Raw genomic sequence first — 14,606 nt, forward strand, 5'->3', positions numbered from 1 at the left:
GTGTTTATCTGTGTGTTTCAGTTCCAGGAAGGCCTAGACTCCTTGTTAGCCCCACCCAGATGGGGACAGCTCTAATTCAGTGGCACCCACCAGTAGAGACCTTCGGGCCTGTGCAAGGTTACCGTCTCAAATATGGCCGCAAGGACACTGACCTCCTAACCATACTAGAATTTTCTGAAAAGGAAGACCACTTCACCATCACAGACATCCACAAAGGGGCCTCTTATGTCTTCTGTCTTTCCGCCAGGAACAAAGTTGGCTTTGGGGAAGAGATAGTGAAGGAGATCTCTATTCCTGAAGATGTGCCGAGTGGCTTCCCGCAACACATTGTTGCCGACAGCCCAACTTCGACCACTTTCCAGCTTAGCTGGCAGCCCCCGGTGCTGTCCGATCAAAACGGTGTCATTGTCAAATATACCGTGCTATACAAAGATATTAACAGCCCTAACAACCCTTCTGAACTCATTGTCATGCCTCCGGAAACCACTGTGAAAATCAATGGTTTAAAAGCAGACACAACGTATGATATCAAAGTGCGTGCATATACCAGCAAAGGGGCTGGCCCTTATAGCCCAAGTGTCCAGTTCAGGACACAGCCACTGGATCAAGGTAGGATCTCTCCCTAGCTGTCCCCTCTCAGAAAGAGAACAAGAGGGGAATCAGATTATATTTTAGTTATCTTTTTCTATAAATACACTCAACAATGAATTACAGGTATAGTACTAAAGCTAACCATTTATCCCTGTGTCTGGTCATATCCGTAATTCTATGCAAGGGGTGCAGCTTCCAAAGGTAAGGCAGAAACTAAGTTAGAAGGTACCGTAATAGAGCTTGAAGGCTGATGTTAATGGTTGATTACCAAGTAAGAAACCTGATTTCCATTCTTCCTTTACACTCTGAAAGAACTAAAAGTGGGTGGTAGCTGAAATGCTAATCCTGTTGTCTAAATCATCTGCACTACCTTTTCTTTTAGCAGTGTTTGCAAAAAATTTTCATGTGAAAGCCGCAATGAAGACATCAGTGCTGCTAACCTGGGAGATTCCAGAAAACTATAACCCTGCCCAGCCTTTCACAGTAAGTGGCTTCCCCCTCAGATTTTAAACAGTGAGCTGTATAATATAATTCATTCAAACACTGGTAAATCTTAAATTGCAAATTGATCTCAGCAGGTTAACGGGTATAAAAGCATTTTTTAAAAGTAACTTTTTTGTGATTTATAAAAGACACCCCATTTATAAATTAGAACAGCTTCTATAGAAGGTCACTATTACTTTGAAGCTTTTCAGAAGCTTTGTGAATAAGAGGTACCAGTGTTTCTTACTCGTTTAAGAATGTTCTTTCAGAAAAAAAAGATAACAGTTTTGAGTGGACTGCTTTGAGCATCAAGCTTACATTTTTTTATCAAAGTATTTTAATTTTAGTTTAATGGTTTCAGCCAAGATTAAGTTATCAATCAACTGAAACTTTTTTCACCCCATGGATTTTTTTTAAGGACTTGAACTTATATATCTATCTAACGTCTATCTAACATTGAACATTTGCCTTTGTATTTTGTGTGGCAAGTGGTAATGCTGTGTCAAATGTCCAAAGGGCAAACCTTTTAAAACTTTTAAGACTTGCTCCAAAGAGATTTGTTTGCAAGCTTTTTTTTCTTCTTACAGGTAATTTTCTCCTGAAGAGATGGGATTGTTATTGTTATTCCCTTGCATCAAATTAAAATAGATAGCTGTAGAAAAACTGTAATCATTTCAGATAAATCACTTTAAAATATGAACAACCACAGATTATATAACAGGCCCTCTGTTCCACATGTGGGGGCCAATTTTTAATAAAATAAATCGTATCTGTGGTTCACTTTAAATGTGGTTCCATTGTTTCACATTTTGGAACATATATTTTAAGATTATTAAAAGGTGACCAAATTGATTTGAAAGCTCCTTACTGAAAAACTGGATGAGTTACATGTTTGAAAACATGATTACAAAATATGTTATTGATTAATTATAAGAACCCCTAAACAAATATAACTAAATATTCACTTCAGAGTCCAGAGTTTGTGAATTTTAAGCAAAGCATTCCATCGTGTCACCCTTAATGAATGTTGACCTTTCATAGATTCTCTATGACAATGGACAAAGTGTTGAGGTGGATGGGAAAGTCACGCAAAAACTGATCACCAACCTTCAGCCGGGTACCCAGTACTCCTTCTTGCTGACGAATCGAGGGAACAGTGCCGGTGGACTCCAGCACCGTGTTTCAACCATGACTGCACCGGACGTACTACGCACTAAACCCTACTTCATAGGGAAAACCAACACGGATGGGATGTTAACTGTTGAACTTCCTGCTGTGCAAACAACAGAGAAAGTAAAGTGAGTATTGATACCAGCATCCCAACTTTATCACCTTGACGAAAAGGAAAGTAATTAGAACGAAGGTGGGGTGGAGTATGTTATTATACATTTTGTTGAACTGGCACTAAGCAACTCTGCAGGTGAGTGCAGGGATTCTTAAATCAGGTTTTTTGATCTGTCTGATCCAGCAGGTAACTGTTCTTCCTATCATATCAAATTAATTAGTGCTCAACTTCCCAGTGGTCCTGACTTCATAGCTGTATAATAGAGTTAAGAAGCAAGATACAACTGACGCCACAATATTTGCACATCCTATTAAATGAAAATCCTTTTAATTTCAGATCACATCTTACCATCTTATTAGCTCACTCAGGTGACGTATGACAGTCAGCTTAAATGAATTGATTGTGATTAGAAAGCAAGTATACAATTATTTTATAGAAAAATAACACAGTAGAATTGATCTGTTATATATACTGTATATAGCATTTTAGTTTATCTTTATTGCTTTTATCACAGATACAAAAATAAATGGAATGCGAAAAGCTAGTTGTAATACAGGAATATCCAGACTTCTGCGGTGGATTTTACATGTGGATTTTGCATGTGGATTTTGCATCTTTAATTCATACCCAGGAGGTCTCGGAGGAAGAATGCTGTTTAGTCTGATGTCAGACCACCAGTGCTGTTGTGACTTTATTCTCAAAGGCTGCCATTTTCTTTACAGGGGATACTATATAGTGGTGGTGCCTTTAACAAAACAACGTGGAAAGTTTATCAAGCCATGGGTCAGTCCAGATGAGATGAATCTGGAGGAGGTATGTGTGTAGCCAGCACCTAATTACATGCTTCATAACCGAATATAAATGAATCTGTAATCAACACATGCCTGTATGGGCACATTTCCTCTAGTGTCCTGACAGGGGTTATGCTCGTGTATATTTCCATATTTCAGAGGGGCCAATTAAAAAGGAAATACTTTCATTTCTATTTGTTTTACAAAGTAGCAAAATAGGGTGTAGAAGTTATTTGGGGCACATGCCAAGTTGGTTTACATTTTTCTTTACACCAGCTGAAATCAACAGTGTTTTATGATTTGCCACTGATGTCCCCTATACCAGTGGTTCCCAACCTTTTTATGTGTGCGGACCCCTTTTGAACTTCTAACAGTGTTGCAGACCACCATGTACTACTGTCATAGTGACACACAGCTGCTATACAAGGAAATTCTGTTAATTTTTCTTTCCACTATAGTGCAATTGATAACGATGCCATACAGGAAATTAATTAACTTACCTAATGAGATGGCTGGTGCCTGAATGTAGGGTTGGAGTGATGACAGTTTTAGCCTTAAAGGGGGGACGAGGTAGCATGATATTTTAAAGGATCACTCTGTATTTGCTTTGCTTAGTCCATATAGATGTATCCATACATCACTTTTTAAATAAACACCCAATTATAAGATATACAGTAAAGCTTTATTTTAATTTAAATGATACAAACATGTTGACAAGAAGTTATCAGTTATAACGAAAAATACGTTTAGAGAAACTTGTTGTCAAAACATTTCCATTCTTAAAGCACTCGCTAGAGTGCAGGATGTGCTCTATAGCCTGGATGTCGCCGGTTCGAGTCTACGCTATTCCACAGCCGACCGTGGACGGGAGCTCCCAGGGGGCAGCGCTCAATTGGCCAAGCGTCGTCCGGGGAGAGGGAGGGTTAGGTCGGCCAGGGTGTCCTCGGCTCACCGCGCACCAGCGACCCCTGCAGTCTGGCCAGGCGCCTGCGGGCTTGCCTGTAAGCTGCCCAGAGCTGCGTTGTCCTCCGACGCTGTAGCTCTGAGGCGGCTGCACAGTGAGTCTGCAGAGTGTAAAGAAGCGGGCGTTTGACGGCACACGCTTCGGAGGACAGCATGTGTTCATCTTCGCCCCTCCCGAGTCAGCGCAGGGGTGGTAGCGGTGAGCTGAGCCTAAAAATAATTGGGCATTTCAAATTGGGGAGAAAATAATAAAAACTAATTGGCAACGACTAAATAAAAAAAAAAAAAACAACATTTCCATTCTTCGCAGATCATGTGTTGGTTAGCAAATGCAGATTAAGAACAGGAATCCTCATTCATGAGAATACATATGGTTCACCTTAAACAAGGCTATTATGTTCTCAGCTTGCATTGCTGATGTTTTTCTATCATTTATTTACATTTCCAGGGAGACTATCAGAATTAGTTAGGCTCACACTAATTCACATTTTAGCACAAGATTCATATTTTACTTCCATTTCTATGCATGTGTTAAATAAATAAGTTTTGTATATTTCCCAGAACACACACACTTATGCACATAATATTCATATTGACAGTGTATTCATCTTGTTTAAGTATTAACAAGGTTGTAGTCCTTTTTTTATGTTACAATTACATGTATTAGTATAAGAACAGATAAGTTGAAGAGAACTGAAATGCCTTTTCTACTTTGTACAGTTTCTCTGATTAGTTATCTTTGGCTGAATCACTTTTTATGTTTGAATGGGCACCAACTTGGCCAGCATTTGGAGCAGTCATAGAAGATTCAGATGCAGCTTTAAATGCATTAATCTGTGTAATAGTTTAATAACGAATATTAGTCTCAGAAGTCTCAATTTATGTTGAATGAATTATAAAGTTAGTGATCAAAAGTCTAGCTGTAGGGGTTGGCACTGTACAATACTTTTTTTAAACAAATACAAAAAGGAATACACAGCAAGGGTGATCTGCAAGCGTGGGTCACGTCACAACATGAGTGATTATCAGGCATACTCCATTTACTTAAAAGTTAATATCTGCACTCTGACCTGTAAGAGTTTCTGAAAATGTAATAGGTATAGGAAATATGATCGAAAGTCATTATTAAGCAAATGAGAAAAGCATTTGTGTTCAGAAACATTTCCATTATCATAACTGATCTAGGTCAGGAATTGTTTTCTGTTAAATCGTAACCCAGGATTTGGAGAGATAGTGTCTCACGCAGTTGGTATGGACACAGATTTACCCCTGATACACTTTTAAAGATGGGGTAGGTGAGCTACCAAGGAATGTGTGAATTGGATATCAAACCTGTTGTCATTTTCTCTGTTCTCAATAAACAGAACCTTTTTTTTTACAAGTTTCACCAGGAAAGCCAGTTGAGATGAACACCCTTAATAGAAAATGTGAATCTGATCTGGCAGGCAGAATTAAAAAAAAGCATTTTAGTAAATTGTAGCCTGTATATTCCATTGTATAGGGTTGTATAGTAAATACTCAGAAGTGCTACCGACTTAGTTTTACTCTGTGTGTTTTACTCAGTACTCTGTAACATGTGTGACCGTGTGTGTAATTTTCTCCTTAGCTACTCAAACAGATTAACAGAACAAGCGGAAGCCTCCGGCTCAGGAGGCAGGCAGAGCCCAGATCCTACATTGCTGCCTACTTCAAAGAGCTCCCCACTGAGTTCACTCTCGGAGACCAAAAGATCTATGGTGACTTTGAAAACAAGCCGCTCCAAAATGGTCAAGAATATATCTTCTTTGTTTTGGCTGTTCTGGAGATCTCTGATAATGTAAGTTGTATCATGTGTAGCTTGTGTGGGCTTTCTACAGTAGTTTAATCTGAAACCAAAGTGAATTTTGAATTAGAGGTGCCAGTGGCAGTGAGGAAGTTATTCTACGGTCTTTGATAGATAGTTAGTCTCTGCTTGTTAGATTAAAAGACCAAGCCTAGTAAGAGAGTCCTGCGGTCAAATCTGCCATATATTTTAGTCCATTTAAAAACAATTAACTCTGGAACCAAATCTAATATAGTTTGCTGACAAGAAAAAAAGTAATTTCTATAACAACGGTTTGAAATACATGCCTAATCAGAGGTATACTTAGATAACCCAAACTGTTATAATTGGAAAATAGTGCTGAGAATCTCATCTGAGACATTTACGCGTGTCAGAGGATAATAGATTAATGATTTGGTAAATTTTGAGGGGTATTCCATGTAATGAGCTGTGAATTTATCATTTACATCAATTATTTACCCAGTGCTCATTATAGTAGGTTGAATGCCTGCAGGAAACATTCCCTTTTTATTAAATACATCCTATAAAAGAGAGATCTAAATAATTGCCACAGTAAAGTTTAATCATATACTATAACCATAAAGAAAAAGAAAGACTTCAGATTATGTTAACCTCAACAGATGCCTTCTTCATCTTCCACAACATATAAATCCAACTCCCTTTTTGCAGTTCAGCAGCATATAGACATGCTAACACGAATCACACCTAGTCAGCATGTCACATCAGTTTTGCCATCCTTGATTGTTATATCCTATGTAGATAAAAAGCTCTGATAGTTATAGCACATCTGACAATGTTTGCAGCATGGTTGCCTTATCAGGCCCATCCCTGAGGTTTATGAATTCTGGCTTTTTGTGCTACCTATGGCATCAGTGCATCTATCACAGATTATTGAACATTATGTTTTGAAGATTTTTAAGGATCCCTACTCATTTCACTACGTTTCAGGAATAATTTGGTCTTGATACAAGTGGGTTTTAATATTATTATGTATTGCTAAGCAATAGTTTCAACCAGTGGCCTTATAGCTGTAATTGTATGTTCTAAGGGACATCATTCAAACTGTTTATACATTTTTTTCTCAATGGGATTGAATAATGTTTGCACTCTTAAAATAGTGTTTATTTTATTTTTTATTTCAGACAATGTACTCTACTAGCCCATATTCAGATCCAGTAGTTTCTGCTGACATTGATCCCCAGCCAATCATAGATGAGGAGGAAGGATTGATCTGGGTGGTGGGGCCAGTGCTTGCTGTCGTGTTCATTATCTGCATTGTCATTGCCATCCTTCTCTACAAGAGGTAAGGGGATAGGACAGAGCTGTTGGAGATAACCTCTTTATCCAACTTTAGCAAGCAGCTGCTGTCAAAACTCATTTGTGTCCTCTCATCAGAGATTTTGCCACTTTGCAATATGTTGTGTGTCTAGGAATACATAGTCAAAAAACCCTAGGCCTCTTGTAGATCACAAAAAAAAATCACCATAAGAACAGTAAAGAGATCCCACGGCAACAGTTGCCCAAGGTTTTCTTGAGGACCTTGATCTCAATCATTCTTTCAGCCTTTAAGCCTGAAATAATTATTGTAAAATAAAATGACAACCTCAGCACATGTTCTAAAATGAAAAGCGCTGCTGTTTTAATGGGTGAAGTTTGGAGAATAGAAACAAAACAAGAAGTGCAGGGTTTTTTTTAAATTATTTTTATTAAAGAGCAATGAGTAAATTGAAAATCTAAGAGTATAAAACATGTTCATTGATTTATGCGTACATGGATATGGTAATCTGGCAATAAATGTATGCGGTAATGCAAATTGCAAGACATTAGAGAGCAATGCAGCATTTGTGTTATTTTCTGCAGATAGATGTTTATGCCATTTATGCCATACCTTGTTTGTGAACTTCTTAATGTTGCCACTAGCACTTCCAAGACCATCACAAATTGTAACCAGATGCAGTATGCACATGCATGTATGCTTATTAAATGCATTTGGATGGAATGTTTATTTATTTTTTGTTTGTTTAGGAAATCGATACAGTATACAAAATAATTAAATTTGTATTATCTTCCTCTTATATGCATATGGAGACAGCATTAAATAGTTACAGAATTGTATTTCCTACATAGTTTACTTTCAGCCTTAAATTCTTTTTGGCGTGATCCCTGATTTTCATTTAGACAGACAGATAGGCCATCATCATTTGTTTATCTTTATAAATGCAGTTCTTACATCCACAGCTTCATGTGATAAAAAAAATATTTTAGTTTGTCCCTCTTTCATTGTGTTCTGCTATCAGCTCCACCATAAAACATTTCATGCATAAAGTCAATCAAATCAGTGAATATCCTATTCAAAGAAAACTCCTGCTGGATTTAGTTGGTATCAAATTATACTTCCCTCAACTACCCCCTCAGGCTATCTAATTGAGAATAATGCTGTTTTGCAAGTAGTAAGGAGAAAACAAATATGTAAAACAGACATGTAAACTGAAATTATTTGTATTATGATCATGCAGGGTTGTGATTTTAGCATCACCCTGTGTCCTCCATTATAGCATGAGTAGAACACATTATCTGTTTTAGTGAGTTCTCACTCTCTAATTTGCTGTTAGGATACATGTCCCTAACAATACAGTTGTGACTGAAATATACTGTTGCCATGGTTACTATTCTTTTGCTTTGGCCTTCTAATGCCTCGCCTTCTTTCTTTATGCTGCGTCTAAATGGAACAGCAAACCTGACAGGTAAGGAAAAAGACTGAGGATATGGAGCTTTATTTATTTATTTTTTACGTAGTTTTTTGTTTGTTTTGGCACCCCTTGAAAGGGGGCATGATAGGTTGTTTGTTTGACTTTCACAGAAGTTATAGTTCTTTAGCTTCTTTTGGTGCTGGTTGTACTGTATGTCTTTAATAATGATGTATTTGAAAAACTTAAATAGTAAGATTTGATGTTGTGAGTGTAATGTTGTGTTTCTGAGAGCAAACTGCTATTAGAACACAATGACTATTACCTCTATGTTGCCACAAGTCACGTAATTATCACTGTGAATGTTACCCACAGTCTGATTCTTATTTACTGTGCTTCCATCAGCCATTGCACACAATTATTGTTACCAACAGTAGTTAGTGACCTGTCTAAAATGTACTGTCCTAGGTATGTTCCCATACCTATTTATTACCTATTTTCTCCATGTCAAATATATTGGACACTGGACAGCAAAGCCCAGTATCTTTAGCCCGCAACACTTTCAACCTCACTAAAAGCTCAGTGCAAGGCATGTCTTTACTTCAAACAACAAATTATATTTAAAAATAAAATGCGTGCATTTCCTTTAGACAGTATGCAAGGCCTTGATACTTTGAATTTTTGTACAGCTAGCTTCGACTTTTTAGTGTTGATATATCAACATTTAGATACATCTAAATTTTCTCAACAGTATGACATCACAATCAAATTTACTGTCTGGCAGGGAACAGTCAGTCTACCGGTACTGTACTTCTTTTACACATATACATGGCCTTCACAACTTAAAATCATAGCATTTCACATTTCTTTTTTAATTTTAATCAAGACATACATACACAAAGCAACCTCGCCTTGGCTTTGAATCTCATGATGAGAATGCAATGAGGTGTTTTGCCTCTGTCAGTATCACTTCTTTGAGCCATCTTCTCAGTGTTGGAGGCCCCCATTGTGCTGAGAAAATACAATTTGAGATACCCCATAATTAAAGTTCTAAATGTATGGACCATACAATCATGTTGCATGTCATGTATTCCATTCATTGTCATGTGTGTGCTATACTATTTAAGAATTCCATTGACACCTAACTGTGTACAGCATGGTGGTTTCCTGATGCAACAATCCAATGCTGTAGCAAAATATATAGATATATAAATCAAATCATGGGTTAATCTGTTTGTGGCATATAAAATAACCTACATCATTACAAGCAATATCAACATAGAAGAACAATGATTGGGCATGTTCAGTCCATTACTGAAGTGCACACATGCCTTTTGTGTGTCTACTTTCAAATGTATGATATTTTGATAAGACAGTGACAGTTCACCTCTGCCATTTTTGGAAAGCCTGGAGTCAAAGTCACCAGAAACTCTGATCTCTGGCTTGAGTGACGGTGCACTGCATGTTTGGCCTTGTATGCCAGCATGTAGCATAATACTTGCAGTACACTGCATGTCAGCCTTTTTCTTCAAGAGCATATCCGAATATCTAAAAAAAAAAAAAATGAAGCATGTACTTTTTAATTCAAAGGAATGCAATCTTTAAAAAGAAGATTTAACAGAAGTACATCATGTTAAATTAGAAATCTATGTTGTACCATTTGCTTATAAGTACCTAATATTGTAGAAGTAGTAGTATTGAATACATGTTTTATTTTTCACAGACTTAGGTTGATAATATCTAATAATCCATAGGACATTTGTCAGTATTAGTTCTAGTGTTACTGAACAGGCTGTAGGGTTAAAAAAAAATGCATTACTTTCCCTAGCTTTCTGTTTTGTTGTACTTATTCCCTAGCTTTCTGTTTTGTTGTACATATTCCTTCAATATCTTCTTCAACATAATTGCGATTTGTTCTAATATTTTTATTAACATATCCCTGGTCATAAATCAGTTAACGTGAAAAGCATTTATCATCGACACGAAATCCAATAAATTGCCAAACATCGCTTTTCCGGTTTCCTGCTCCTTTACCCCAGAAATTCCCAAACCCGTCAAATTCTTCCATTTTTTTTTTAATAAAATAATTTTGTAGCTTTCATTTTTTTAATCTGGAAAATATAAATAAAATATATTGTACTGATGTGACTTGTCCAACACAAATCTAGAGGATGTAAGGTTTTGTATCCGAACAATGCATTGACGTACCAGTACTAATATAAGGGCACAACTACATAATCAATGTTTTTACGCAAACTGGCATTGGAAGACTTCAAACTGGGCTCTAATTTGATACATTGATTCACCAATATGTAATTGAAGCTGGGGAAATTTAAGGACTGATGATGATCAATAAACAATGCATCTCAAGTTTGATATTTTCCTACATGATCTGATCTTTCAAACTTTCTCTGATGCACTGTTGCTCATGCAGCTCATGCGTCTTCTGTGCTGGCTTGTAGTAGTTTTTGTCATTTGTTTCTGTAGTGATCAATTCTCAAAGTCACCGCTCCCTCTTCAAAGGCATACACTTTATATGTTGCTCATTCAAACTGCCAGTCTGTTTCATCTGCTTCCCTCTCCATCTTCGTTAATGGATGGAATCTTAGCAGGTTCTGACTGTCATGCTGCTTAGACCTGAGCTCTGGCAGCCGTTCTGTATCCCACAGGCTGCATCGGTTACCATTAGTTCATTGCTACCCTTCTTCTCAAGCGTTCTGTACTTTCTGTTGATCCAGCATTCACGATATCTTTAGGCCCCAGAGCTGAGGCTAATTGCTCTCTCAATGAATTGCTGCTGTTAATTTGGACATTATCCCATAGTACACTTTGTTTAATATTAATATCCATTTCACCCACAAGTGGTTAGTATAGATAGTGAAAGCAGTGCCTCTTTTTCAGTTTGTTTGTACAGTTTAGCTCTTCCCTGTTTGCAGGTGCATTTGTTTGTGATAACATCAATGGAAGTCTTTTTTTTTCATTTTATTTTTTTTATTTTGCATTCAGGAAAAGAGCAGAGTCTGACTCCAGAAAGAGCAGCATTCCTAATAGTAAGGAGATCACCTCCCATCATCCCACAGATCCTGTGGAACTCAGGCGCCTCAATTTCCAGACCCCAGGTAAGAGCCTCCACTTTGAGTCTGGTGTTTGTTAATTGTAAAGATGTTATCTTGAGTGAATATGACACCAACTCCAATGGACTTTCAAAAATGCTATTTTGTTTAAAGTACATTTGTGGAAATAGCAGCAGAAAAAAAAATACATTCTGCAAATAAAGCTTTAAAAAGGATACAGTATGTAAATACTGTATGTAAAACTAAAATATACTAAATGTTTTAAAAAATATATATATGCATATTAGCATTTGTGTTGTGACAAATTGTGTGCAGAGATTTGGATGGTTTTAAAGCTGAACAAAGAACACTTCTTTCAAATAATGTGGTGTTGTTTTTATTATTATTATTATTATTATTATTATTATTATTATTATTACAGTATATAGATTTAAAGTCAGCCAAGTTTAAATATTAAGTGTAAAGTGGGGTGTTCGCAAATGTTTTATTTTACTGTCTTTTTTATTTAAACATCAGATCATCAATAGGTTTTTCAAAAAATGTGTCGTATTAGGCATATTCACAAAATATGTTATATTTTGCCAAAATTATTTTCCTAAATATTATGTTAAGAAAATATTTACCACCCAGCAAGACTAACTTTTCAGTTGTGTTTACAACAATAATGTATCCATTCTTTTTATATTATTTGCAATAGATTTCTACAACACACATCTATGTGAAATATAGGGATTTTTAACTCTGGTTTCAGCCAACACTGATGACATTTGTCTTAAGAATGAATTGGTGACAGGCTAAATTACCTGGCAGGGAATTGTTAATAAAGATTACAATCTCATAGCTCCTCAAATGTCATCAGTATGTGACCAAGAAACCAGAAATATATGCCTGTGAACTCTTCTATAAACATTTTTTTTTTGGGGGGTGGGGGGTGGGAGGGGGGTCTTTTTCATTTTGTTTTAATTAAAATCAATTACTTAAATGTAGATGTTTATATAATTAAATATTAAAACACAACTGAATAAATCTAAATTAATTTGCAATTTTGAGACTTCTGAGATGATACTGTTATTTACCAACTGACTTTCCCTTTTTACAGCACTGACCAGTAACTCAGTCCCTTACACCTCCATGATTGGCTCTGTCCTCCCTCTTGAGCCAAACCACTCAGTCCTTATATGATAATTGCTCTCTACCTCGACTTGCTCAAAAAGGTCTAAACATCTTTGCCTCTTATGTTTTCTTTCTGCGCTCACTGAATAGGAGTTACATAAATCCCCACCTTTCTAAAACACACGCACATGTTCCTTCAAACGGTGCTTGGTGTTGGGATCAGACCTCTTCTGGTGGTCAGGCAGGGTTCTTTAGTATTAAAAGTGCTAAAACCTGTTTAGTATTAGGTAGTTCTATTTTCACTTAGTTAACAGCCACTTACAGTGGCTCTCAAAAGTATTCACCCCCCTTGGACTTTTCCACATTTTATTGTGTTACAACATGGAATCAAAAGTCCATAATCTCAAAGTGAAAAATAAAATCTACAAATTGTTCTAAGTTAATTACAAATACAAAACAGAAAATAATTGATTGCATAAGTATTCACCCCCTTGAGTCAATATTTGGTAGAGGCACCTTTGGCAGCAATTACAGCCATGAGTCTATTTGGATAAGTCTCTACCAGCTTTGCACATCTGGACACTGCAATTTTTGCCCATTCTTCTTTGCAAAATTGCTCAAGCTCCGTCATGTTGGATGGGGACCTTTGGTGAACAGCAATTTTCAACTCTTTCCACATATTCTCAATTGGATTGAGGTCTGGGCTTTGACTGGGCCACTCCAGGACATTGACCTTTTTGTTTTTAAGCCACTTGTCCTGCTGGAAGGTGAATCTTCTCCCAAGTCCCAGGTCTCTTGCAGACTTCAGCAGGTTTTCCTCCAGGATTTCTCTGTACTTTGCTGCATCCATTTTGCCCTCTATCTTCACAAGCTTTCCAGGCCCTGATGCAGTGAAGCATCCCCATAGCATGATGCTGCCACCACCATGCTTCACGGTAGGGATGGTGTTCTCAGGATGATGTGCTGTATTAGGCTTGCGCCAAACATAGCGTTTAGCATTAAGGCCAAAAAGCTATATTTTGGTCTCATCAGACCATAGAATCTTCTTCCACTTGGTCTCAGAGTCTCCCACATGCCTTCTGGCAAACTCTAGTCGAGATTTGATGTGAGTTTTTTTTCAACAATGGCTTCTTTTTGCCACTCTCCCATAAAGGCCAGTTTTGTGAAGCACCCGGGCTATTGTTGCCGTATGCACAGTGTCTCCCAGCTCAGCCGTGGAAGACTGTAACTCCTTTAGAGTTGCCATACGCCTCTTGGTGGCCTCCCTGAATAGTGTCCTACTCGCCCGGATACTTCGTTTTTGAGGGTGGCCTGTTCCAGACAGATTCACAGTTGTGCCATATTCTCTCCATTTCTTAATAATGGACTTTACTGTGCAGGGGATATTCAATGCCTTATATCCTACCCCTGATTGGTGCTTTTGAAGAACCTTATTCCCGATTTGCTTTGAATGTTCCATCGTCTTCATGATTTAGTTTTTGTTAGTATATATATATATACACACAATGTATATGTATTTATATATATATATATATATATATATATATATATATATATATATATATATATATATATATATACAGTACTGTGCAAAAGTTTTAGGCAGGTGTGAAAAAATGCTGTAAAGTAAGAATGCTTTCAAAAATAGACATGTTAATAGTTTATATTTATCAATTAACAAAATGCAAAGTGAGTGAACAGAAGAAAAATCTACATCAAATCAATGTTTGGTGTGACCACCCTTTGCCTTCAAAACAGTATCAATTCTTCTAAGTACACTTGCACACAGTTTATTTA

The 14,606-nt window shown here is 37.0% G+C and overlaps 1 protein-coding gene across 29 annotated transcripts in view; it reads left to right on the top strand.

Moving 5' to 3' along the window:
• Positions 1–14,606, top strand: part of LOC117421380 (receptor-type tyrosine-protein phosphatase delta-like) — a 607,967-nt gene that overhangs the window by 544,423 nt on the left and 48,938 nt on the right. For 15 of the 29 annotated variants that reach the window (XM_059030127.1, XM_059030132.1, XM_059030138.1 and 12 more), the window contains 7 exons: positions 22–609; positions 974–1,074; positions 2,116–2,372; positions 3,082–3,172; positions 5,720–5,929; positions 7,078–7,238; positions 11,629–11,741. In XM_059030127.1, the coding sequence (XP_058886110.1) occupies positions 22–609; positions 974–1,074; positions 2,116–2,372; positions 3,082–3,172; positions 5,720–5,929; positions 7,078–7,238; positions 11,629–11,741 (1,521 nt within the window). The remainder of the gene's footprint in view (positions 1–21; positions 610–973; positions 1,075–2,115; positions 2,373–3,081; positions 3,173–5,719; positions 5,930–7,077; positions 7,239–11,628; positions 11,742–14,606) is intronic. The other 14 variants (XM_059030157.1, XM_059030171.1, XM_059030164.1 and 11 more) reach the window with 3 other exon arrangements.

The sequence above is a fragment of the Acipenser ruthenus genome, chromosome 1, assembly GCF_902713425.1.
Source record: "Acipenser ruthenus chromosome 1, fAciRut3.2 maternal haplotype, whole genome shotgun sequence".
Lineage (NCBI taxonomy): Eukaryota > Metazoa > Chordata > Actinopteri > Acipenseriformes > Acipenseridae > Acipenser > Acipenser ruthenus.